We start from the raw sequence: 26,082 nt of genomic DNA, 5'->3' as shown, positions 1-26,082 counted from the left end.
ATGTATGCTTGTATATTACCTGTTGAATCAAAAATAATAATGTAAGTAATAAAATTTGGTTCATATATCATTTTTTTCTAGTAAAAATGAAACCTGTTCGTTGATAGATTTTCTTAACATACTATCATATAACTTTTTTTTATTAATTTGCGGGTCAATATGTTTGTAACCGTACAAACACTTTTCCATAATTTTTTGCTTCTTCAATTCTAGCTCTTTATTTTGGTTTTCTATTTGTTCTTTAAGTTGCAAAGCGTTAACCCACCCATTAACTATCGAATCAGATCCTTCTATCGCATTTTTAATCCTATGTTTTTCATTTTTGGCAGTATCCACTACAACCGAGCCATCCCCAGAGCACGAACAAACTAAATCGTGTGTATTAGACTTTGTATCTGTTCTAATAGTGAATAAATCTTTTAAATCATGATCAAAAAAAATATTTGAATTTTCCTCTTCATAATCGTCACTTGCCGTCTCACTTTCTTCCCCTCCGTCAACTGGAACAGTTTTTTCATTGCCTCCTGCATTTATTTCCAAAATTTTTTTGGACAAGTTAATTTTCATTAATTGACGTTGAAAAATTTTCTCATCTATACACCCTGTAGTTATCAGCCTATAAATAAAACATTCCTTTTTTTGGCCATCTCTATGAATTCTCCCCATGGCCTGCAAGTCTATGGCTGGATTCCAATCATTGTCAAAAAGAATTAACCTATTAGCACCAACAAGATTTAATCCAACACCACCTGATTTGGCGCTTAGCAAAAATGCAAAGTTTTCTTCACTGCTCATCCTATTAAAATTATTCACCAATACAATTCGTTGTTTATTGGCTATTGATCCGTCTAGTCTAGAAAACGACATGTTATTGCTTATCAATAAATTTTGAATGATATCTAGTGTTTGAGTGTAGTTGGAAACAATAACCACTTTATCATCAGTGTTTTGTCTAACTTCAGCCAATAAGCTCATTAACACAATCAATTTCCCAGAATTAGGACCATGCGCATTATGCTTATTTATAAAAGTGTTATTTTTATTTTTCTGTTTATCAAAGTTTGAATCGTAATAATTATCATTATTTATCAAAGTAGGACAATTACAAATTTTCTTAAATAGAGTAATTAGTCCCAAAGATGAGTTGAAGTTCAATTTATCAAATTGGAAATTACCCATAACCAAAATTTCATTAAATAATTCTATTTGTCGGCTGGTTGGCTTGCAAAAAAGAATATATTCTGTTTTAGAAGGTAAATATTTTTTTAATATATCATTTGTCCTTCTTAGTATAAATTTAGATGTAATTTCAACAAATTCTTTCGATCTCTCTTGTCCCAAGTCTATAATATCCTTATTAAATTGATTGTTCATATCCCGTGCTTTATTGATTGGTATAATAAAGTTTTTCTTAAATTGTTGGTATGTTCCTAAAATGGAAGGATTCAAAAAATCTACGATGGTGAAAAACTCATCCAAATCGTTTTGAATTGGCGTACCACTCAATAGAATTTTATTTGGTATATCAATACTTTGCAAAGCTTTCAAAACTTTTGAATTGCCGTTTTTCAATCTATGGCCCTCATCACATACCAATAAGCCAATTTCTCCATCATTATCATGCAAATATTTTGCCACGTTGATTAATTTTTCATATCCAATGATCAAAACTTGATAGGTTCTTTGCACTCTTAAGAAATTTCTGACGTCGTTTTTATCCCGTTCTGGAGAGTTTTTCGTAGATAAAGTTAACACTCCAATTCTGTTTAAATTTAACCATTTCCTGAATTCTTTTTTCCAATTCATTATTAAAGTAACTGGACAGACAATTAAAACCTTTTTCAAATGTCCCTCTAGTGACAGGTTTCTTTGGGAACATTTTTTGGATGATGGGAATGGTGTTTGTTTTAATAATGTCCAAATCAATGTTATCGTCATCAAAGTTTTACCTAACCCCATTTCATCGGCTAGTAAACAACTACTAATATCTGGTGATTTAATTCCCATTAGACAGTCATACATAAATCTAACCCCCTCACGTTGGTGTGGTCTTAACATGTTACTTAATTTTGGGTCTACAATAACATCAACTTCAGCATTTTTTGGTTTATTCATGATTAATGGATTTTCTATATTTGATGGATCAAATAGAGAAGCATATTTTGGTTCCTGTGTGTCATTTATTACATTAGAGTCGCCCTTTTGTACTGGAAATAAAATTTTGGTACTATTTTTTTTTAGTGGTGGTTTAAACGGTTTTAGTTTCAATTTTGGTATAGCGTTCAATGGCTTATCAATCTGATTAACAATTACATGTGTGTTATTCGCACTCTTGTTATTATTTTCATTCAATACATTTAAAACTTCCTCATACTCTTTGCTATTTGCTTGAAGGAAATGATCAAGTGCAAATTCTAACCCATTACTTGGGAAAATATATTCGTCGTCACTAAAATTTTGGTAATTAATAATTTTTTTTGATAAATATACACCTGAAGTATCATATATGGTTAAAAGATTTGTTGAAGTGTTAAAAATTCCGTAGGCATCACCATCCCATGCCTTGTGTTTTTTAGAACTAGGTTTCCTATATATTAGGGCGCAATATTTCTTAGCGCTTAGGGTTGTAGTGGCGATGTGAATGGGACTCGGTATGGGTTGTGAAATAGGTTTTATAAAAGGAGCATTTATGGCATTTCTAGCAGTATTATTGGTGCTGGGAAGGAAGGTGGTTTTATTTGCACTATTTTGATTTTTCAAAGTTTTATCGTTGATGAGTAGTTTAGGGCGTTTGAATGGTCTGTTTTCATAAGAATTGGTCAGATTCATTTCTTCTTTTTTTTTTTTTTTTCTTAGGCTGCGGAGTGTTATACTAGGATAAATAACGTTGAAATAAAGTTTATATTATGCTTATAGTTCATTATGGTTGGCGGGTAAAGATTAATAAAGTAAGACTAATGATGGAAACAGGATCAAAGATATTCATTGAAAAAAGAAAAAGAAAAAGAAAAGAAAGAAAAAAAAAATGGTTTATATTACATGAATTAAATAAGAGGCGTGTAGGAAAAAAGAAACGTAAAAAAAAAAAAAAAAAATCACTTTTACGCGTTTGTTTATTAATAAGCTAAAAGCAAGTATAGAAATCACCAACTTTTGCCAGTTTTTTCTTTAACTTCCCTTTTTTCTTCTTTACAGTAGGAAAAGGTAAAAAAAAAAAAAAAAAAAAAATAAGATCTGAGCCAATAGTTGACAGAGTAATTGTAACAGTATTGACTTCAACTTTTAAACAAAGTAATTTCAAAAATCTAATGGCGTTCTAGTGTAATCTACATCAACTATATACTCGGGGGTTCTTTTATTTAAAGATTTCCATATGTCATTAATGAGGTCGTTATCAATACATTCTTTTTTATGACGGTTGATAGAATTCGGACTAGTTGAGTTATTTGCCGCAAATAGATAATTTCTTTGCTTTCTAAATAGTTTATTTTTTCTATGATTATTATTTATAGGTGCTGGAGTATAATTGTATGCAAGAACATCGAAATCCTCCTCCTCTTCTTTATCCTCAACATGACTCTTGTCCTCAGCATTTTCGTGTTGTACGTAAGGTATATTCTTTTTTGTAGTATTATTCTTATTTACCAATATCATATCATCATTATAATGTTTCAACATGGCTACAGTACTGCTGAGTCTATTATTATGTTTCTTCTCTTTTAGTTCGCATTCCAAATATAAAAAATCATGGATTGAAGATGACATGGATAATAGAGAAGATCTACTGCTTCTATTGCTGCCGTATTCTGAATTAGAAAATAGTGCTGATCTTTGATCACTAGTAGTGGTACTAGTAATAGTTACTGGGCTACATGGTTTGCTGGTGGGCGATATGGTACGATTATAGTTGTTGATTTGCACTGCATGTGGTTCAAAGTATAAACTCATTCTTTTATGACTTCTTGGCGGAGGAGTAGAAGGGATATTGCTTTTTGTAGACAATGGATCATTTATTAAGTTTACTAAATCTTGGTGATCTTTTAATGATTTGAGGTCCAAGATTAATGAACTTCTTTTTATTGAATTTCTTTTGGATGCCATTTATTTATTTAAAGCTTGTTTGTTTGTTTGTTTGTTTGTTTGTTTTTTTTTTTCTATCTTATAATATGGATCAGATTTGGTTTTTTCCTAATGAATATGACCTTATTTGTTATATCTTAAAAAAAAAAAAAAAAAAAAAAAAAAAAGAGAGCGAGAGAAGAAGAAAGAAGAATAAGAATAAAAAAAAAAAAAAAAGAGAAAGATTCATTCATTAATTATTAAAAGTCAATATATATATGCAATTCGAAAATATCAAAAATAATATTTTTAATTAAAAAGACTCGAAAAATAATACACTTTAATGATGCCAACAAATATTAAAAAAAAATTTTTTTCGAGTGGATCAAATTTATCTAATAATGTTTGTTTAATTAATAAGACATCTTTAAAACACTTGATAATAGTTTTTTAAAATGTTATAGCTCATTATGCAGGCTGAAACATACTACGAACATAAAAAATTTTAAATATGTACATTATTTTACATTTTTGACAAAATAAAATATGGTTTTTACTTTTTTTTTTTTTTTTTTTTTTTTTTTGTTTAGATCGATATTATTTTTTTTTAAATGTTATAAATAGAAGCTTATATTAGCATTTTGGTACAATATATAGTATTATATTTCAAAGTTACTATTGTTTGATATTTTTGGCGTATTATACTGTTCCATTTTTTTTTTTTTTTTTTTCTTTTGATCTTTCAGAAAGTAATTTATGCAAATAAAACATAGGTTATTTGTAGATCTGAACCTTTTTCAGTTAAATAAAAAAAAAAACTATTTTCTATTATTGAATGTAAAACCCTCGAAATAAAAATAAAAAAAAGTAATCGGATCTAAATAATATTATAAAAATAGAACAGAGAAACAAGGAAGGAAAAAAAGGTTGAAAAGGTCAAGACGTAATTATAGTTATTCATAGTAGTGCTGTCCATACTGTATTTTAATAATACCTTTTTCGTGTATGTACTTTAGTACGCTAATTTGATTTCGTACTCTTTCCATTTTAGGAAAATTACTTTAAAAAAAAAAAAAAATAAAAAATAAAAAAAAAATTCATCTCAATTGCATTTCCTAATGCAGAAATATAAAGGTTCAAAACTTAGTTTGTGCTGTAGTTATTGTTACAGCGTTAAATAAACCACGTAGCTAAGTATGAGTTTCTTTTTCTTTTTCTTTTTCCTTTTAATTCTTTTCTCACTTTTTGTGTGTGTTTATTTGTATGATCTAACTATAATTTCCAAGTTTTCGTGTACTTTATTATTACTATTGTTTTAAGAAATGTACCGTTTTAATAAATATTAAAAAAGCTTTTTTTCGCGCTTGGGCTTACTTTGAAACTCGGATCACCAAAATGGTTATTAAAATCTTCTGAGAAAGCTTTCTACGACGCTTTGCATTTTTGAAATTTTTATTAACCCGGTTATAATATTATGATCAGCTATAAGCACATTATATTTTTCATTTACAGAAATATAATTTCTAGTCCGTAATAATTAATAAGCTAATATAGTAAGGGGGAGGGAAAAGAGGTATTAATATTTTCAACCTATCCATTCTATTATATCTGAATTCATTGAAAATTAATTCTTGTATTTTATCGAATTAACTATTAAAAATAAAAATAAGAAATTTCCAAACAACGTACACGTTCAAAATAATCATAATAACGCAAATAAGATACCACATTATAATAAAATGAATAGTACAAATATATGGATCCTAATTTTATCAGTGCTTGTAATTCATTTTAATATAACTATAATTAAAACATTTAAACTATTTAAAAAAAATATCACCCCATTGTCCTCTGGTAGTAGTCAGATATGTAAGGGTGAAACCAATAGTAATAATAATAATAATAATAAAATCCCTAAACGAGTTATAGTGTATCTGGGATCTGGTGGACATACCGGTGAAATGATCAGATTGTTGAAAAATTATCCTGTGTTATTTAAAAGTAAAGAGATGATTGTAACATATTCAGATGGACAAAGTTATAAGAATTTTAAAAAAACGTTCTGTAGCACCGCTGCAAAAGATTGTACTCTCAGCAATATTAAGTACATTAGATTGTACAAGGCCAGAGAAGTTGGAGCAAATGTTTTTAGTTCCTTCAAGTCTATAATACTCACTAATCTAATAATATTATTTAAATTGACTCCTTTGGCTATTAAATTAGTATTGTTATCCATTTGTTCGTTGTTTTCAAAGGAAAAAAATCCATCTGACAAAACTATAATTTTATTGAATGGGCCTGGAACGTGTTGTTTACTATCTGTATTTTTCAAGATGATACAATTTATCATTAACTTTGTAATTGTTGCCAAAAGTGGCAATATTAAAATAATTTATGTTGAAAGTTTAGCACGTGTTAAGAAACTAAGTTTAACTGGGAAAATATTATATTATTTCGGTTTGGCTGATGAATTCATAGTCCAATGGCCTGAATTGCATAGGAGACTAGACAGAAGCAAATACTACGGGATAATTGTGTAGTTTTTTTCTTTTTTTCTTTTTTTTTTTTTTTTTTTTTTTTTTTTCTTCCATTACAAATACAAATGTATAAAATAGATCATTAACATTATATTTTTTTTAAAAAATATTTATGTTCGTTTTACATAATTATATATAAAATCATTAGAGAAAAATAAGAAAATCGAAAAGCAAAACATAACATTAAACCTATTGTCTAGACTTGATAATGTCAATAAATTCTGGCTTCAAGGAGGCACCACCAACTAAGAAACCGTCAACATCCTTCTTGTCCTTGAAAGAGGTAGCGTTCTTACCGTTGGCACTACCACCGTACAAGATTCTAACCTTTTGAGCTTCAGCTTCACCAATCTTGGTAGCAATGTACTTTCTGATGGCCAATTGAGTTTCTTCAGCATCATCTGGAGTAGCAGCCAAACCGGTACCAATAGCCCAGACTGGTTCGTAAGCAACAACAATGTCACTAGCCCATTTTTCCTTTGGAACCTTGGCAAAGACTGGGTCCAATTGTTTTTCAACAACACTTAAAGTGATACCAGCTTTTCTTTCTTCTAATAATTCACCAACACACAAGATGACCTTGACACCGCTGTCAATGGCAAACTTGGTCTTTTCAGCAATCAATTCACTGTCTTCATGGAAGTAACTTCTTCTTTCAGAGTGACCCAAGATAACCCACTTAGCACCAACATCCTTCAAAAATTCAACGGAGTTTTCACCAGTGTAGGCACCAGAAGCCTTAACGTAAGTGTTTTGACCAGCAACGGAAACTTGCTTGCTCTTGTTCAAGGAGACAGCCAAAGCTAAGTATGGGGCTGGTGGAGCAATAACAACTTCGACATCGGATGGAAGATCGGCATTGTTCAATCTTTCAACAATTTCAGTAATTAATTTTTTGGAACCGTTTAATTTAAAGTTACCACCGACGAAAAAAGTTCTGTTACTAGACATATTGTGTATATTAGAGTTTGTATATATTTGATTTGGTTTTACTGTCCCTACTAGGATAAATAAGACAAGAACATAACACAAAAATTTAGATGGTGTAAAAAACATTCCACAAGAATAAAGATTAAATAATTTGGAAAAAAGAAAAATAAATTCTCTAACTTCGGAAAAGGATTGGAGAGTAGTGAAAGGATATAACCTCTTTATTTATATATTTGTATGTTTTGTATTTTTTAAGAAAAAATTTTTATTAAAATAAATGGTATGGACAATTAGAAGAAAAAAAAAAGGTAATAATAAAAGTAATAACTCCTTTCCCTGACTTCAAATGATTATCACACACACACACGTCTGTTGTTATTTATTTTTTTGGTCTAGGTTAAGTAAATTAGGGGGAAATAATTCTTTTTATAGGAAGCTTTCTTTTATTTTTAAGAATTTTACTTATTTATTTAATTTTAAGCTAACGTCAACACTCAAATAAAATCAGCATATTTAAAAACCTGCACGGTTGTTTGAATAATTTTTTTTTGTGGTGTTGCTTTTTATAATTTCAAACTGCATGATTTTTTTTTCTTTTTTTTTTTATTTTTTTCGTTAAAATCCAAATTATTCATTTGTCTGTTTTTAGTGGTTGCTATTCTGAATTCTTGTTTGTTATTTATTAACACGTCTTTTTTATTTTGTGGTTGTAAAAGTACGTAGAAACAGAGCTTTATGTATAGTATTTTATTCATACATTTTTTCATTTTTTTTTTTTTTTTTTTTAAATCACCCAAAAAACAATTCGCTTTTCCGAATTATTAATGGACAACTTGAAGACAGGACTAGTATATTTTTGTCCGGCAATTGCCTTGTCTTTTTGTGAGGTTATTTGAATAAAAGTGACATTTTTATTTTCTTTTTTATTTTCTTTTTTTTTTTGTATGGGGTTAAAATCGAATTTAGAAGTACTATCTAATAATAATTTTGAACCACACTTTTCTCTTATTTTCATTAAGAAAAGAATAAACAAATAAAGAAAAAAAAAGTTTACAGTCAGTAAGTGTAAGAATAAAGAGCTTAGTAATCTTATTGCCAATAATGTCAGCTGTATTATTTTCTCGAAATTTGTCAAAGATTCTTCAAAGATCATATCATAGCACGGGTAAGCTACAGTTTCTAAATGGTTTATTTTCGTTTAAATCATCAAATCCATTTGCTAAAAACACATCTTTATTGCCAGTAAGGAACGATAATGAATTAAATGAAGCTTTAATGCAAAGTTATAAAGTTCCATTAATCTTAAATTTTACAATGAGGGGTAGCAATAATGTTCGTTGTAACGATTTAACCGGTGCACTTACTAGAATAGTATTAACTGAATTGGATCAACCCGAATATCTAATAAATTTTGTTGATGTAGAAACAGATTATCCAGAAACTATGGATTCATTGTTAAGATTTGGCGTTAATAATATTCCTACGTTGGTTGCGGTAAAAAGTACTTTCCCCATTGATTGGTATGTTCCTCCATCTGATAAAAGTAAGTATGAATATTGGGAAGACTTAAGTGAGTGGGTCAAAAAAAATGCCAAGAGGGTCTGAATAAAAAAAAAAAAAAAAAAAAATTTGGTAAATTATAAATCGTCATTTGAATTATGTATGCTTTTTTTTTTTCTTCTCTCCCCCCCCCCCCCCCCTACTTTTCTTGTGTATACCCACTTTTTATGTAGTAATTGTATGTTGTTTATATTTTTTTGGCCGATACATTTTCCAAGAAAACTATTGGAGCATTTCACTCATAATTTATATACTATAATAAAATGACTGGCATACTATTTAAAATGTTTTATATTGTTATGGCAATTTTTTTTTTTTTTTAGTGGTGCATTTTTTTAGTAACTTTGTTAATCTCAGTATAAATGACACAGTTATGTTGTGCCGTCTTGGTTTGTTTTTTTTTTGTTAATAGGTGCAGTTTTGAGCCTTGATGACACAATTTCATTGCGCCGTCAACTTTTTTTTAAAAAAAAAAAATCCCTTTTTGTTTTGGTCATTGAAATTACTTGCGCCGTACATATTAAAAAAAAAAGTTCAATATATAAAAAGCAAAAACATTTCATGACATGTAAAGGTCTACTTTATTTAAAGTAAAGTATTTTGCTTATGATGCACATAATTAGTTTGTCAAAAGAGAAAACAGAAAAAAAAAAAAAAAAAAAAAAGGAAAAAAAGAAAAGAAAAATCAACGTATATAAAATGAAAAGCAAAAAAAATGTGCCACTTGTCGAAAAAGCATTTTCATATTGGAATCCAAAAGAAGCTACTTCTCAAATAGAATGTGGCATATTAAATGATACTTCCAAAGATATAAGCAATGATGACGTTGAATACGAAATACCTAACAGTGGTGTCTACTCAGAGGACAGTAGTCATTCAAAAAACATATTTAATGATTTCATCAATTCTTTTAAACCCAAACAAGATGCCACGACGGAAGAATGTATTATGGAAGACCCTCCAAGTGAAAAAGAACATAGAGTTACAGAAAGTAAGTTAGAAAGATCGCTAAGTAGTAGAATCTTATTTTCCATTACCATTGGTACTGGCATTGGAACTGGTTTGTTAGTTGCTAATGGTAAGTCCCTTCATTTCGGTGGGCCTGCAGGAGTTGTTATAGCTTATATTTTGGTAAGTGTAGTCGTTTTCTTTGTTATGGATGCAGCTTCAGAAGTTGCTGTCGCATATCCTACAGTCCCAGGTGGTTTTAACGCTTGTTACTCTTTTTTATTCGATGAAGGTTTCTCCTTTGCTACCATTTGGTTATTTTTATTACAATGGTTAACTGTTTTCCCATTAGAATTGATTACCGTTTCTTTGGTTTTGCAATACTGGAATACTACAGTCGATTCAGATATTTGGGTTTTAATTTTTTATTTTTTCATCATTTTTGTTCACTTGTGTGGGACTAGAGTGTATGGCGAAATTGAATTTTTCTGTAATTCATGTAAAATTCTATTAATGGCTGGATTTTTCATATTTGCAATCGTTATCAATTGTGGTGGTGGTGGAAAAGATGGCTACATTGGTGGTAGGTATTGGCATGATCCGGGCGCTTTTCGAGGCTCGACTGCAGAAACACATTTCAAAGGGTTATGCTATGTTTTAGTCATTGCTTATTTCAGTTTTGGTGGCATTGAATTATCTACATTTAGTGTTTCCGAACATAAAAATCCAAAACTAACAATGACAAAGAATATCAAAACAGTTATGTACAGAATTATTTTTATTTATTTGGTACCAATTATTTTGCTTTGCTTTTTAGTCCCATACAATTCTCCAGATCTAATGGGTTCCAGTGGTTCCAGTGCTACTCATGCTTCGCCTTTTGTTTTGGCTGCATCTTTGCACGGTGTCAGGGTTGTTCCACATTTTATTAATGCGGTTATTTTAATTAGTGTCACAAGTGTTTCCAATTCGGCTATGTATGCTGCCCCAAGGTTATTTTATGCATTGGCTGAGTTGGGTTACGCTCCTAACTTTTTAAAATTTGTTGATAGAAGAGGTAGGCCATTATTAGGCATTTTAACTTGTGCTATAGTTGGTCTCATTGCCTTTGCAGCAACTTCTCAGAAAAAGGAGCAGGTTTTCACCTGGTTGGCCTCCATCGCTGGTTTATCTGAAGTTTTCACTTGGACCGGTATTTGCATAAACCAAATTCGTTTTAGACAGGCTTTGAAATATAATGGCAGATCAGTCGACGAACTAGCTTATAAGACCAAGACAGGCATTTGGGGTTCCGTCTATGCCGTCTTTTTCAATATATTAGTTTTGATTGCACAATTTTGGGTCGCTGTGGCTCCAATTGGTGAAAATGGTAAATGTGATGCTGAAGTTTTTTTTGAAAACTATTTGGCTGTTCCAATTTGGATAGTATTCTACCTTGGATACAAGATCTATAAAAAGGATTGGAGACTCTGGATTCCAATTAGTGAGGTTAATTTAACTAATAATATGGCTATTTACGATATGGAAATTCTAAAGCAAGAACATTTAGAAAATAGGGATAGAATGCGTAACGCTGGTTATTTAACTAAATTTAGAGAATTGTGGTGTTAATAAATGTTTTATGTATGGTACCACAAGAACACTGGGTTTGGCACTGAGACTGAAGAAATTATATTACTTATTTATTTTACCATTTACCTATGATTATAACGGTTGTATTATTTTCGGTTGTACATATATTTAACATTCTCGTCATGTTATAGATGAGTCATTATAACATCATTCTCTACGAAGCACATAGCCATTATTTTGAAAAATCTTTTTTTTTTTTTTCCCTATGGATTTCAATGCCAGTCTGTTATTTTCATAATAATCTGTGGGGATGTAAAGGGCAAGGTGTAACCCCTCATATGTACCTAAAGTTGCACTGCTGCCTTAAACATTCTACAGGTTTTATTAATCATGAAAGTATATTTAAAAAAGAAAAGGAAAAAAAAAAGAAGAATGAGGCTAATAATAATAATTTGGTACTAAAGAATGTTTTTCCGCCTCTTCCCGTTTCTTCCCTTTTCTTTCCTTTTTTTTAATTCTTCCTTATTCCCATATTTAGAATATAAAGGATTATTTCCGCATACAGAAAGAACATTTCTTATCATGTAATCTAAATGAAATGCTAAAAAAAAAAAAAAAAAAAAATTAGCGTCGCAGCAGTACTTTTTCTTTTTTGCTCATTACAAAAAGTTATTATTGTTTATATTTTTTTTTTTTCGCACATTTCATGTATGAGTCATTTACCAATTTGACTCTATCTGTCTGTTTCTATAATTACAGTTTGACGTGGTATTTTGACATTTCAAACTGAGTTACCTAGGTGGGTATATTTTCTTTGTTTTGTTCTCTGTGGTTCTAAATGGTTCTTTTTAGTAACGATTGTTGTAGTAACGGTTATCGGAGATCTTATCTCCCAACAGTCCTTCTAGAACACGCTTTCTTAAATATATAAATGCTTGTTATTTTATTTAATTATTATTGATTTTTTTTTTTCCCTCTCTCTCTTTTTTCTTTTTCCTTTTTTTTTTTTTTTTTTTTCAATCAAATTTAGTTCTTTATTATCCCCATACTTAAACAATTAACAGAGCAAGTAAGCACATTATTAATGACAAAGATGCAAACTAAACCAGATATTATTATTGATAAAACATCCGACACCAGTGACAATGAAGAGAATCAAGATGATACTAATACGGTCATGGTTGATATTTTACCATCTTACCAGCTTTATGATCAATTGCATGGGCATATCCCCAGTAGAAGAAGTTCCGATACACATTTGTATAGCTTACCAAGCTATTGTGAGAGTACTGCCTCTTCGCTATTCTCAGGAAATGCGCACCACTATAACAATAACATCGCAAATAGTAACACTAATACCACAACTAGAACAACTACTGTAAACGGTGAGAATACTAGGTCTGCTATAATGGAAGAAATGGAACTGAATATTGGAAAAATTTATTCTTTGCCTCAAATATCTGCACCAGTTGACATTAAAATATATATAACCAAATTACCACAAAAGAGCAATGTGGATAATGCAAATTGTGATAGTACTCCATGTAGTACGTTGGAACAAGAAAGTTTGTTTAAAATATATACGTCTAATGAAATAGTTAGTGGATATGTCATTGTGGAGAATAAGTCAAACACTCCGCTTAATTTTGAAATGTTTTATTTGACTTTAGAAGGCTATGTTTCTGTATTAGACAGGGGAAATGCCAAAAGATCCATTAAAAGATTTTTGCGTATGGTCGATATGAGTGCAAGCTGGTCTGAGACCAATATCATATTGGCTTCTGGTTATAAATATAAATGCCATGCACTTGAATCAGATGGCAGTATCTTAGGATTAAATAATAACAGGTGTCTAGAGCCTGGTGTTAAATACAAAAAATATTTCATTTTTAAATTTCCTGAGAAATTATTGGATGATTGTTGTAAACATGAAATTAACAGTCACCTACAACTGCCATCTAGTTTTGGGCTGGACCATTACATTTGGAATTCAAAAAAATATGCTGGTTTAGAAATTAATCCTATGTTTGGTGTTGGTCACTTGGGTTACAAAGGATCTCCTTTACTAACCATGGATTTGGCACCCAGTAGTACTTCTATTCACTACAGCGTTGATGCAAGATTAGTTGGATTAAATACTATTACTACTGCCAACAATGGTAATGACCAATTATGTCTGTATAAAATTGTTAACTATCAACTAAGATACATCCCGTCTTCACCTGATGTTAATAATACATGTGACTGTGGTAGTACGGATTTTGAATATAAGGTGTCCAGTTTGAACAATGGCTTCCACAAATTGGATATTTTGTTTAATATGATTAACAATAGTAAAGAATTTACAATGGATGATATTATTTATGATGATAATGAGCATGGAACGCATTTCAACGGTGTTAATGCAAGTAATAATAATAATAATAATAATAATAATAAAGCTAAGAAAGATAGTACTAAACTAAGTCAACTATATAAAGAGACCAGCAGCCATAATAAAAAAAGTTTTAGAAAAAGTAGCTTGCTAGAAAATTCACTTGCTTATTCCTTAAATCATATGAGTACTTTAATTTCGAACAAGTTTGTTTCAAACTTATTATTCCCATCAAGCTACATTCAAAAAAATAAAAATGTCATCTTCTCTGGTATTATTATTATTTCAAGCGAGCATCCAGAAAAAAATTTTATTTTGCCAGCACAATTACCTTCCATATTAAGAAATGCTAGATCAGAATTTGATAAAAATAAATTAGGGAAAGTGTTTCAAAATACCAGTAATACACCATTTAATATTATAAAGACGTTAAAAATCAACTTGAAATGTTTGGAATCAAATAATTGTGATGAGCATCAGCCCCCAAAAATTAAATCAATTAAATTAAAATTGGTATGTGTTAATTATAGTTCCATGAAGATAATTCCAATTTCATTAAGTGCATTGTTGCTACTGTCAAATGAGATTACTGGAGCTGGTTTTGAAAAAAGATGTGAGAAAATATTAAATAGAATCAAAGAGTGTAACGACAAGTTTAATTCTAATATGGGAAAAATTCAATCTTTATACAAACCATCTTCGAATGACCAACAAACAATATCATTTAATGATTTCATTCCGAAGAACTTAAAAAGAGATTTGCAAAACATAAGTGAAAGTAAGATTGATGTTAAAGTACTAGATAATTTTTTTCAAATTGATAATTATAACACAATTGTACGAAAACCATGGACCAAACAACAGTCACGAACCTACAATAATGAACTGGAAATTCAGTTTTCAATAAAGCAAAATTTGAAATATAATATAGTGCCGGACTTTCAAAGCTGTCTGTGTGCCAGGTTTTACTGTATTAGAGTGGAGGTAGAATTTTATTGTACTGATGACAATAATAAAAGCTATATAAATATTCCAATAAGTTTTAAAAATATTTAGTCATAGATAATATATAACGTATATAAGCAAAGAGTTGGTAAAAAAAAAAAAGAAAACTTTTGTCCATTTAAATATTTTGTTTGTCAGCGCTTGGTAACTTGAATGATACCGATTTATAAGAATATTGGGAATGTATGAAGACAATATTTTATATTTTGTTTCTCTGAAAATGGAAAAGTTGTATTATTATCTTAAGACACTGATAAGACTGAGACCATACTTATCAGGAATATTATCGATGGTAAGTATGCTGTAGATAATTAGTGGATTTATGTATTTATATTTATATATTGGCCATTATAAAAACTCGGGATAATAAATAACCGAATTTATCCGAAAAATAAAAAGAGATCCAATATAAAGGCATCAATAATTGTGAATTATTTTACATGGTTCTTGATTTAAAAAAAAAAAATATATATATATTTTATAATTAATAGTGCCTTTTTATAAAGGTGGTGAGCAAATACTTATTTCTCAAAGTAGGCTTGTACAAGATATAAATATTATTTTTCTGTGTATAGAATTAATATTTAATTTGATTATAATTGTTATAACTTTTTTTTTGCTTTAAATTGTTATAAAAAGGGTTAAAAAATTGAAGTGCCGTTTAAGGAAAAAAAAGAAAAAAAAAAGGATTGAATTTATGATGCCTTTTGCAAGTCGTCTTTCCACGGTATTATTCAACTTTTTATAAGGGTAAAAGGCTCTAAAAAAAAATTAAAAAAAATTAAAAAAATCCCGCGTTGATGTCAGTTTTGTAGCCTTGGATTTTTTTTTTTTTTTTTTCATTTCAAAGTCGCCGTAATTTATTTATAATAAATTACAATACTTTATGACAATTCTCACATAATGTCACCAAAGTTATTATTGTTCAATGCTACAATTTAGTTATTTTTTTTTTCACTTTGCCTATCGGTATTATTTATAATTATCACATTACAAAAATTAATTAAAAGCTGATAGCAGTGAATTTTTAATATCATTTAAATTTCTTTCCAGCTATCATCAATAACTTTATCATTATAGATAAGATCTGTATGATAATTAAATACCATGTCCGCACCTGTTCTATTGTCTAATAGTAATATCACAATATTAATTATTTGCGCTAGGCTTTTCTTTTTATTTCAACCAGACTTATATCAATTAAAGGAAACCAAGGGAATGAATATTATTTACATATATATATATATTTTTTTCATTCCTTCTTTTTTATACTTCTAATACATAATGGGAAAAAAAATTTTTAAAATTATATATAAAAAGGATGGGGAAGTAGTTTATAATTGATTTTTTCGTTTTCTTGTTCTTTCCTTTTTCACCCCATCCCATGTTCGGATATATATATATCTTGAATCTGATTATATATACCATAGAGGTTTCCCTCATTACAACTAAGTGAAACAATATAAACACACATATATATATATATTCCCAATGAGTGAAAATATTAAAGCAGCTCTATCGGGCGAAAAATCCCAACCAGAGTCAAGTAGCATTGATATCATCCAAACAGCATTTGAAAATGATGAAAATAACAACATATATGATAATGAAAAGCATATAGGTAAAAGAAATATAGCCCATAGGTTTATAGACTCGTTTAGAAAAAGAGAAGACTTGCCAGAAAGCTATGAAATTGAAATAACACCAAGTGGACAAGAACATCAAGTATCAAAAAGTAAGCTGGATCAAGGTTTACCCCCTAGAATATCTTCTGCAATGAGTTTATGTACTGGTGTTGGTACCGGTTTATTAGTCTCTGGTGGTAAATCTCTTCATTATGGTGGCCCTGCAGGGTTGACTATAGCCTATGGTTTAGTTGGTATGGTTGTCTATTTTGTTATTGATGCAGCTTCAGAAGTTGCTGTCGCATATCCTACAGTTCCAGGTGGTTTCAACGCTTGTTACTCCATTTTAATTGACGAAAGTTTCTCATTTGCCACTGTTTGGTTATTTTTATTACAATGGTTAACTGTTTTCCCATTAGAATTGATTACCCTTTCTTTAGTTATGCAATATTGGAACACAAGTGTGGATCCTGATGTCTGGGTTTTAATTTTCTATGTTTTCCTAATATGTGTACACATGTTTGGTACCAGAGGGTATGGTGAAGTTGAGTTTATTTTTAGTATTTGTAAAGTTCTATTGATTGCTGGGTTTTTCATATTTGCAATCGTCATCAATTGTGGTGGTGGTGGAAAAGATGGTTATATTGGCGGCAAGTATTGGCATGATCCAGGTGCCTTCCAAGGTCCGACTGCAGAAACACATTTCAAAGGTATTTGTTATGTTTTAGTTATTGCTTATTTCAGTTATGGTGGTGTTGAATTATCTACTTTTAATGTTGCTGAACATGCAAATCCAAGACGTTCTATGCCTAGCAATGTTAAAAAGGTCATGTATAGAGTTTTATTGATTTACTTTGTTCCATTATTATTGGTCTGCTTTTTAGTCCCATACAATTCTCCAGATCTAATGGGTTCTAGTGGTGCCAGTGCTACTCATGCTTCGCCTTTTGTTTTGGCTGCATCTTTGCACGGTGTCAGGGTTGTTCCACATTTTATTAATGCGGTTATTTTAATTAGTGTCACAAGTGTTTCTAATTCGGCTATGTATGCTGCCCCAAGATTATTTTATGCATTGGCTGAGTTGGGTTATGCCCCCAAATTTATGAAATACATTGACAGAAGGGGAAGACCAAGTCTTGGTATTTTGGTTTGTGCTGTGATTGGTGTTATTGCATACTCTACAACATCACCTCAAAGAGAACAGGTTTTCACTTGGTTATCTTCGATTGCTGGTTTATCTGAAGTTTTCACTTGGGCTGGTATTTGCATAAACCAGGTTCGTTTTAGACAGGCTTTGAAATATAATGGCAGATCAATTGACGAACTAGCTTACAAGACCAAGACAGGCATTTGGGGTTCATGTTTTGCTGCATTTTTCAGTATATTAGTTTTGATTGCACAATTTTGGGTTGCTCTAGCTCCAATTGGTGAAAATGGTAAATGTGATGCTGAAGTTTTTTTTGAAAACTATTTGGCTGTTCCAATTTGGATAGTATTCTACCTTGGATACAAGATCTACAAAAAGGATTGGAGACTCTGGATTCCAGTCAACGAGATTGATTTGGATGGTTCTAGAAAAATTTATGATGTTGAGGTTTTGCAACAAGAAGAAGCTGAATATAAGGAACAATTACGTCATAAAGGTTGGTTAGCGAGAGCGTATGCATTTTGGTGTTGATTTTATGAAGGTGAGTATCTATAGTCTTTATATTATTGAATATATAGAAATGAGTGGATTTGTGTGTATATAATGATTTTTAATGTTTATTCTTTTTTTGGTTCGGCATCAGTAATTAAGATTTTAGTAAAAGGGTAGTGTAAAGAGTGAAAATTTGACCATTTGACACAGAGCCTTTTTTTTTTAATTTGTTGTTGAGGGTGGTTAGATATCCATATCAGTATTAACCCGGTTATTCAGTATGAAATATACATTATATAATGGATTAAATCTTTCGGGGGTTTTTTTAAGCCGAATGACTTCGTACTCTTTTCTCGGTAACAACAGTAACTTAATTTATTTATCTAAGTGGAAAAATTGTAAATTATGTGTCATATACAAGTAAGAAGTACGCTGTTAATACTGAATTTAGATATATTAAAAGAGTAGAAAGAAGAAGAAAGAAAGAAAAAGAAAAAAAAATTTTTTTTTTCCAACAAATTTTTTCACAAAAAAATAATTCCATCTTCTATGAATTTTTCTTTCTTTTTTTTTTTTTATTCCTCTTCTTCGGATACAAATGATTCATTTAATGGTGTTAATAATTTAAATCTTAGATTGAATTAAAAAAAGAAAAAAAAAAAAAAAATCAATATCTATTCCTGTACAATGTCTGGACAACAAGAAAAGAAAGTTGAAGCTGTTACCGAAGGTGTTTCTAAATTACACCTAGATGAAGTTACCGGTGAAATGGTTTCCAAATCAGAATTAAAAAAACGTATCAAACAAAGACAAGTTGAGGCTAAGAAGGCTGAAAAGAAGAAAAATGCTATTGCCCCACCAGCTGCTAAAAAGAAAATCAATGATGCCTTTGCTGACTTATCTCCATCCCAATACTTTGAGGCTAGATCTCGTCAAATTAATGAGTTGAGAACTACCAAAACACCAAACCCATATCCACACAAATTCCATGTTTCCATAGGTTTACCAGAATTTTTGGAAAAATACAAATATTTGAAACGTGGTGAAACATTACCAAACGAAAAGGTTTCTATTGCCGGTAGAATTCACAACAAGAGAGAATCTGGTTCTAAATTGAAATTTTACGTTTTACATGGTGATGGTGTGGAAGTCCAAGTAATGTCTCCATTACAAGATTATTTTGATGAAAACCGTTACGAAGCTGACCATGATTTGTTGAAAAGAGGCGATATTATTGGTGTTGAAGGTTATGTTGGTAGAACCCAGCCTAAAAAAGGTGGTGAAGGTGAAATTTCCGTTTTTGTTTCCCGTGTTGTTTTATTGACACCATGTTTACACATGTTGCCAACTGATCATTTCGGTTTTAAAGATCAAGAATTAAGATACAGAAAAAGATATTTAGATTTAATTATGAATAAAGAATCCAGAGGTAGATTTATCACTAGAAGCAAAATCATTACCTTTATCAGACAATTCTTGAATGAGCGTAAATTTATCGAAGTTGAAACCCCAATGATGAATGTTATTGCTGGTGGTGCTACTGCTAAGCCATTCATCACCCATCACAATGATTTGAACATGGATATGTTTATGAGAATTGCACCTGAATTGTTTTTGAAAGAGTTGGTTGTTGGTGGTATGGATCGTGTTTATGAAATAGGTAGACAATTTAGAAATGAGGGTATTGACATGACTCACAACCCTGAATTTACCACATGTGAATTTTATCAAGCTTATGCTGATGTTTATGACTTGATGGATATGACTGAATTGATGTTTTCTGAAATGGTTAAAGAAATCACCGGTTCTTATGCTATTAAATATCATCCTGATCCAAATGCTCCAGAAAAAGAGTTGGTTTTAGACTTTAGTCGTCCATGGAAAAGAATCAATATGATTGAAGAATTGGAAGTCCGTTTTGGCGTTAAATTCCCATCTGGTGACCAATTACACACTGCTGAAACCGGTGCATTTTTAAAGAAAATCTTGATTGATAACAAAATGGAATGTCCACCACCATTAACTAATGCTCGTATGTTGGACAAACTAGTTGGTGAATTGGAAGATACTTGTATTAATCCAACATTTATTTTTGGTCATCCTCAGATGATGTCTCCGTTGGCTAAATATTCCAGAGATCAACCTGGTTTGTGTGAAAGATTTGAAGTTTTTGTTGCTACCAAGGAAATCTGTAACGCTTACACTGAATTGAATGATCCATTTGATCAAAGAGCTAGATTTGAGGAGCAAGCTAGACAAAAAGCACAAGGTGATGATGAGGCTCAATTGGTTGATGAAACCTTCTGTAACGCTTTGGAATACGGTTTACCTCCAACTGGTGGTTGGGGTTGTGGTATTGACAGGTTGGCCATGTTTTTAACTGATTCTAATACCATTAGAGAAGTCTTGTTGTTCCCAACTTTGAAACCAGATGTTCTAAGAGATGAATTAGAAAAGGAGGAAGAAAAGGAGGAAGCAAAATAAAATATGATTTGATATTACCAATGCTTTACTTGTAGTATGTATGTATGTTTTATTGATAATTATATAATTTTAAATATATATATATATATATTGCTATACAACCGTTTTACCTAATTTGCCTTGTTTTTTCAACTCCAACGCCCTTTTATAGGGTGGGTTAGTTGGCATTTGAATTGGATTCAGACTTTTGCTATTTTCTTCTATATTATCATAAGTGGCATCAGAATCAAAGCTGTTCAACCCACCGCACGATATAAAGTCTGCGATGTATCTTTGATCGGGTTTTATATCTGTAAAGCACTTACTAGCAGCTGCATCGCTATGTAAATTTTGAAAAAAATCTTGAACTGAACAATTTAAATCCAATTTAGGTTCCCAATCCGCAGGTGGATTATAATTCAAACACACAACAAAACTTTCCACAGAGGTACCTCTACTACTCCTTGGCTTGCAACACAAAACTTTGTCAAAAAGCATTCCCAATTGGGAATATAGCAAGTCAATGTCTCGGCCTCTAAAAATCTTGGCGACAAAAGTTCCGCCTTTTCGTAAAATGCAGGTAGTTAATTGCAAGGCGGCTAAAATTAACTGCTGTTGGACATATTCGTCCAGATCATGTAAACCTGTGACATCAGGTGCACCATCGCTACATACAAAGTCGGCTTTTTCACCGCCAAATAGACTCATTATCTTGGCTAATGTTTTCGGATGTGTAATATCTGCCTGTAGAGTAATAACGTTAGGAATAGGTGACATTGGTTGCAAGTCAACTGCAACAATCTTTTTATTATTATTGCACTTATCTACAGTATCACAATCTTCAAATAATTTTCTTGACAAAACTTGGGACCATGAACCTGGAGCTGCACATAGATCTACAACTCTATTTAAGTCTTTATTTAAAAAATGGAAATGTTCATTTAGTTGTAGTAATTTAAAGGCTGAACGAGCACGATAACCTTGCTCTTTGGCCTTACGGTAGTATAAATCACGTTTATCTTTACTGTTTTTACCCATGGTCTTTATTTTGAGCCTCTATGGTATACAATAGTTGAATTTCCGGTTGTTTTTTTTTTTTTTTTTTTTTTTTAATAGCTTTATTCTTGTATGATAGTAAATTTGAAAAAAAAAAACATTCATCTTTCAAATTAAGCTCTTCTTTTTTTTTTTTATTTTCAAGCGTTTGATGAAGAAATTGAAACTTTTAAAAGAATATAAAAAAAAAGTAATAATGATCAGTTTGTTTTACCCGGATTTATACCACATTGTTTGCTATTCTTTTTTTTTTTTTATATATTTTTAACGTTCGGTTGATTTCCAATTTGTAAAGAAAAAAAAGAAAAAAATTTTTTTTTTTTTTTTGGCTTTTCTTGTTAGCTTTAATATGCGTGTATATTATTATACACATATACATGACTGTAATGGTTGCTATCGCTTAACTTACCATTACTGTGATCTAAATATAACTGTTATTCATCAAAAGAGACTGAAAAAATTACAATATAGATAACTACTATATCATAATTATGTTGATTACTAAAGCAACCAAAGGTGCTGTTACCACCATACTTAATAATAATATATTATTGTCATTATACAACATTCAAAGAAAAAGATTACAATCTACCGTGGCATCTGCATCCCAACCAGATGTTACTAAATCCAAAAGTACCATTGCTGTGAATTCTAATACTACCGACACGCCGTTGTTTAATGGTACTTCTGTTACTGGACCTTTACCTTCTTTGGCTAGTTCCATTGGTGAAATTAAACCATTAGATATACCTCTTAATGTCTTGGCAGTTTACCACAAACCATTGAGGGTACCAATCACCTACGGCGATTTGATTGCTGATATCCAATTACGTTCCTATGACCATGAAAATTTGGATTTTTTCTGCGATTTCATCTTGCGTGTTGGGTTTTATCTAGGTGCTCCGTTGACAGGTCCAAAACCATTACCAACAAGGCGTGAGAGATGGACCGTAATAAGGGCACCATTTGTTCATGCTAAAAGCAAGGAGAATTTCGAAAGACATACGCATAAACGATTGATCCGTGTTTGGGATACTAACCCTCAAGTTGTTGACATGTTGTTGAGTTATTTAACCAAACATTCTATTACTGGTGTCGGTGTTAAAGTTAATTATTTTCAACGTGAAGGTTTAACATTGAATGAGCCTACTGCAAAGGACGAAACGAACATCCTTGATGGGTTGCAACAAGGAGAAACCGCTTTGAAGAATGAAGACGCTGTTTCTAAAAAGGTTGAGGAAATATTAAGTGATCCTAAATTTAAAGCTATGTTGAATGATAAATAATCGATTAAATAAGCCTGAAAAAGAAAGAAAGGGAAAAAAATTAAAATAAAATGGGAAAAAAACTAATCTAAATGTATCCTTCTAAAACATGTATATAGTAATAAACATTCGTCCTTTTTTTTTTTTTTTTTATTTTGTCATTCGAGTGGATTGTAGGGTTAGACTAAAGTTTTCACTTATCACAACTTCATAGTATTTATCAAAATTCATCATATTTATATTTTCGAAGTGCACTCCTCTTCTAGTTTTTATATGGCCATATAGATTGTTATTATGAAGTAGTATCTTGTATTAGATTTTTTTATATTAATAAGTTACCTGTCAACATGTTGAATTTTTTTTTTTCCCCCTCTTTTTGCAAACCTATCTTCTATAAACAACCCCCCCACAATATCTTTCATTTTGTACTATTTCTTATTTCTTTTTTCTACGTAATAAAAATTCATAAAACTGTACAATTACTAATTATTTTTTTAACCTGAATGCATTTATTTGATTTCATTCATTATAGTTACTTTACTGGTTTTGCATGGCACCCCATTAAACCTCATCTTATGACCATATATTGTATTTTATTTATTATTGATTATATTTCCCATTTATAGAAATATGTTATGACGTGGGGAGGACATATACTAGAAAAGGATTAATAAACTAATTTTGATACTATGTTACTTATCTTTTTAGATACCTTTAAATAACTAATCCATCAATTATATATTTTAAATTACTAATTAACTCTTAAATAAATCACTTTTTTTATATACATGATTTATTTCCCATTATTCTAATTTCATACTTTTAATATTTCCACTACCATTCAAACTTATTCTTTTCGGCATGTATTTATTTGAAGTTCGTCTTTTGTTGGACTTTCTTATGTTAATTATAGTTCGCTTAAGAATATAAACATGTTATTAATTAGGATGGTGTTTATCATAATTCGTACAAAACGCAGTGATGACAATAAACCATGATACTCCTATTTGAAGTAGAGAATGTTTCAGATTGAGATAGACTCAAATAATTAATTTGTAATATAATGGCAACTTCAAATCAAAAATACAAATGGAAAACTCGAGAAATAAATCATATATAAAGAGATGATCTATTTAGAGAAATCGATTATGAAATTAGTTCGATTAATATATAAGTTCTAGTTTTATTATTATTTAAAAGTATATAAGGAAGGATCAAGCAATAAACTATTGCAACTGTCTTGATATGGGTAGTAAAGCATTAAATCTGTTCACTAATATTATACACCACTATATACTCTCTAAACTTCAAGAATTCATGTTATGAAGTAGAATTGTGTTTATCACAATCCGTACAGAATATAGAATGATCGGTTAATAAAAGATCGGTTAATAAAAGATCGGTTAATAAAGGATCGGTTAATAAAGGACCAACCAATAATAATATAACATTGTCGTGTCAACATCGAAACAAGAACAGAAACAGAAACGTGAAAATAAATCGTATATAAAGAGAGGATTTATTCAAGAGAAATCAATTATGAAATTAGTTTTAATATATAAGTTATTAGTTAAAAGTATATAAAAAAAATCAAGCAACAAACTATTACATCTGCCTTGATATAAATAGTAAAGTATCAAATCTGTTTACTAACCCTGCCCCTGTCAGTATATCCTCTCTGCGACATAACAATTCATAAGTTTAGGGCGTGTGGTCTAGTGGTATGATTCTCGCTTTGGGTGCGAGAGGCCCTGGGTTCAATTCCCAGCTCGCCCCTTTCTTTATTTCTTTTTTTTTTTTAATTTTAATTTTGCATCGTGTCATTTATTTGGATGGTAAGTTAGTATAATTGTATCTTATTTACTTATTTATTTATTTTTTTTTTACATTTTCAAAAATTAAAGATGTCAATTTTCTCTTCATATTTATTATTGGCGGCAACAGCTGGTATGTTATCATTAATAACTGTGCTATAATTTAATGTTGGAAACATATTAAACCTATTAAAACTTTTTATTCCTATACTACCATTATCCCTATCTTTTATTATTCTATCGGTAGAATACATAGATACAAATCCTTGATAAAGTGGCAACGTGGGCATGTAACTGTTTTTATAAACATGGTAATAATCATGATTTTTGTTATCTGAATTGAATGGCAAATTATTATTAGCATATGACGTTGTTTTTTTTGTGCCACTGTTATTGAAATACATTTCAATGTCCTCACCTAAAGATTCTTCTTCTTCCTTTTCCCTTTCATTAGTTTCAATATCGTAGTTTTTGTTATAATAACTATCGATATCCTTTTCCTTTAAGCAAATATTATTCTTTGCATTTTTACAGTCTGACAATTCGCGACTGTTAATTTTATGCTTATATTTTTTTTCAAGCATTTTAAAAAAAACCCCCGACACTAAAAGGATCCCAATAGAATAATAATATTTCAACATTATCATAATGGAGTTGTTATTATTGTGGGGATTAATAATTTTATTTGCACTACTAACATGATGATGAAATAATCCAATTTCATTGTAATAAGGTAACTTAGGGAGTGAATAATTATTTGCCCTTGTATCTGTATCGTCAAAATGAATGTTGCCAAATTTGTTCAGACGCTCAGCATTGATGTTGTTATGAAAGGCAATAACATTAATAAATAGCCAATATGTATTAATTAATAAACCTTGGATTTTTTTTAATATTAGAATTATTGCAAACTTTATAGAATTAATGACTTTTCTTTTATCATTTAAATTATTGTCAACAGAATTATTTGTTTGCGGTAAATACGTTAAATTGTAAGGAATCGTTCCAGTAAGCAAAGTACCAGAGTAGTTATTAGAACCCAAGGAGCATGGTATTAATATATTTGAGTGTTTGACTTTCTTCATAATAGCTAATAATTATACTTTTTTTTTCCCTTTTTTTTTTTTTTTTTTTATTTTAAATGATATGATATTATATTATTATTGTATATATCTCTTTTTTCCTTTTTCATAAAGAAATTCTTTTTGATATGTTTTTAGTACAATACAAAAATC

At 30.2% G+C, this 26,082-nt stretch overlaps 12 protein-coding genes and 1 non-coding gene across 13 annotated transcripts; 8 read left to right on the top strand and 5 right to left on the bottom strand.

Annotated features, from left to right (window-relative positions):
- Positions 1-60: 60 nt before the first annotated feature.
- On the bottom strand, positions 61-2,829 carry RDH54 (DNA-dependent ATPase RDH54; the record flags this gene model as incomplete). Its single annotated transcript, XM_046078246.1, has 1 exon — positions 61-2,829. The coding sequence occupies one exon, from the start codon at positions 2,827-2,829 to the stop codon at positions 61-63; it is 2,769 nt and encodes a 922-aa protein (XP_045934649.1).
- A 468-nt stretch (positions 2,830-3,297) lies between these two features.
- On the bottom strand, positions 3,298-4,101 carry SCDLUD_003717 (uncharacterized protein; the record flags this gene model as incomplete). Its single annotated transcript, XM_046081603.1, has 1 exon — positions 3,298-4,101. One exon carries the CDS (start codon positions 4,099-4,101, stop codon positions 3,298-3,300), a length of 804 nt encoding a protein of 267 aa, XP_045934648.1.
- Positions 4,102-5,798: 1,697 nt separating this feature from the next.
- ALG14 (N-acetylglucosaminyldiphosphodolichol N-acetylglucosaminyltransferase anchoring subunit ALG14) lies at positions 5,799-6,599 on the top strand (the record flags this gene model as incomplete). Its single annotated transcript, XM_046078245.1, has 1 exon — positions 5,799-6,599. The coding sequence occupies one exon, from the start codon at positions 5,799-5,801 to the stop codon at positions 6,597-6,599; it is 801 nt and encodes a 266-aa protein (XP_045934647.1).
- A 186-nt stretch (positions 6,600-6,785) lies between these two features.
- TPI1 (triose-phosphate isomerase TPI1) lies at positions 6,786-7,547 on the bottom strand (the record flags this gene model as incomplete). Its single annotated transcript, XM_046078244.1, has 1 exon — positions 6,786-7,547. The coding sequence occupies one exon, from the start codon at positions 7,545-7,547 to the stop codon at positions 6,786-6,788; it is 762 nt and encodes a 253-aa protein (XP_045934646.1).
- A 1,080-nt stretch (positions 7,548-8,627) lies between these two features.
- SCDLUD_003714 (uncharacterized protein) lies at positions 8,628-9,131 on the top strand (the record flags this gene model as incomplete). The annotated part of the gene is made up of 1 exon (XM_046076687.1): positions 8,628-9,131. The coding sequence occupies one exon, from the start codon at positions 8,628-8,630 to the stop codon at positions 9,129-9,131; it is 504 nt and encodes a 167-aa protein (XP_045934645.1).
- A 654-nt stretch (positions 9,132-9,785) lies between these two features.
- SCDLUD_003713 (uncharacterized protein) lies at positions 9,786-11,645 on the top strand (the record flags this gene model as incomplete). Its single annotated transcript, XM_046078243.1, has 1 exon — positions 9,786-11,645. The coding sequence occupies one exon, from the start codon at positions 9,786-9,788 to the stop codon at positions 11,643-11,645; it is 1,860 nt and encodes a 619-aa protein (XP_045934644.1).
- Positions 11,646-12,690: 1,045 nt separating this feature from the next.
- On the top strand, positions 12,691-15,036 carry SCDLUD_003712 (uncharacterized protein; the record flags this gene model as incomplete). The annotated part of the gene is made up of 1 exon (XM_046078242.1): positions 12,691-15,036. One exon carries the CDS (start codon positions 12,691-12,693, stop codon positions 15,034-15,036), a length of 2,346 nt encoding a protein of 781 aa, XP_045934643.1.
- Positions 15,037-16,476: 1,440 nt separating this feature from the next.
- SCDLUD_003711 (amino acid permease) lies at positions 16,477-18,288 on the top strand (the record flags this gene model as incomplete). Its single annotated transcript, XM_046078241.1, has 1 exon — positions 16,477-18,288. One exon carries the CDS (start codon positions 16,477-16,479, stop codon positions 18,286-18,288), a length of 1,812 nt encoding a protein of 603 aa, XP_045934642.1.
- Positions 18,289-18,936: 648 nt separating this feature from the next.
- On the top strand, positions 18,937-20,733 carry KRS1 (lysine--tRNA ligase KRS1; the record flags this gene model as incomplete). The annotated part of the gene is made up of 1 exon (XM_046078240.1): positions 18,937-20,733. The coding sequence occupies one exon, from the start codon at positions 18,937-18,939 to the stop codon at positions 20,731-20,733; it is 1,797 nt and encodes a 598-aa protein (XP_045934641.1).
- A 93-nt stretch (positions 20,734-20,826) lies between these two features.
- On the bottom strand, positions 20,827-21,750 carry TRM7 (tRNA methyltransferase TRM7; the record flags this gene model as incomplete). Its single annotated transcript, XM_046078239.1, has 1 exon — positions 20,827-21,750. One exon carries the CDS (start codon positions 21,748-21,750, stop codon positions 20,827-20,829), a length of 924 nt encoding a protein of 307 aa, XP_045934640.1.
- A 509-nt stretch (positions 21,751-22,259) lies between these two features.
- RSM10 (mitochondrial 37S ribosomal protein uS10m) lies at positions 22,260-23,054 on the top strand (the record flags this gene model as incomplete). The annotated part of the gene is made up of 1 exon (XM_046078238.1): positions 22,260-23,054. One exon carries the CDS (start codon positions 22,260-22,262, stop codon positions 23,052-23,054), a length of 795 nt encoding a protein of 264 aa, XP_045934639.1.
- A 1,683-nt stretch (positions 23,055-24,737) lies between these two features.
- SCDLUD_003707 lies at positions 24,738-24,809 on the top strand. The gene has a single exon. It is a non-coding gene; the product is annotated as a tRNA-Pro (tRNA).
- Positions 24,810-24,924: 115 nt separating this feature from the next.
- SCDLUD_003706 (uncharacterized protein) lies at positions 24,925-25,932 on the bottom strand (the record flags this gene model as incomplete). The annotated part of the gene is made up of 1 exon (XM_046076686.1): positions 24,925-25,932. One exon carries the CDS (start codon positions 25,930-25,932, stop codon positions 24,925-24,927), a length of 1,008 nt encoding a protein of 335 aa, XP_045934638.1.
- Between the last annotated feature and the right edge of the window lie 150 nt (positions 25,933-26,082).

Source organism: Saccharomycodes ludwigii, chromosome IV (genome assembly GCF_020623625.1).
Source record: "Saccharomycodes ludwigii strain NBRC 1722 chromosome IV, whole genome shotgun sequence".
Lineage (NCBI taxonomy): Eukaryota > Fungi > Ascomycota > Saccharomycetes > Saccharomycodales > Saccharomycodaceae > Saccharomycodes > Saccharomycodes ludwigii.
This window is presented reverse-complemented; position numbering and strand designations above follow the sequence as displayed.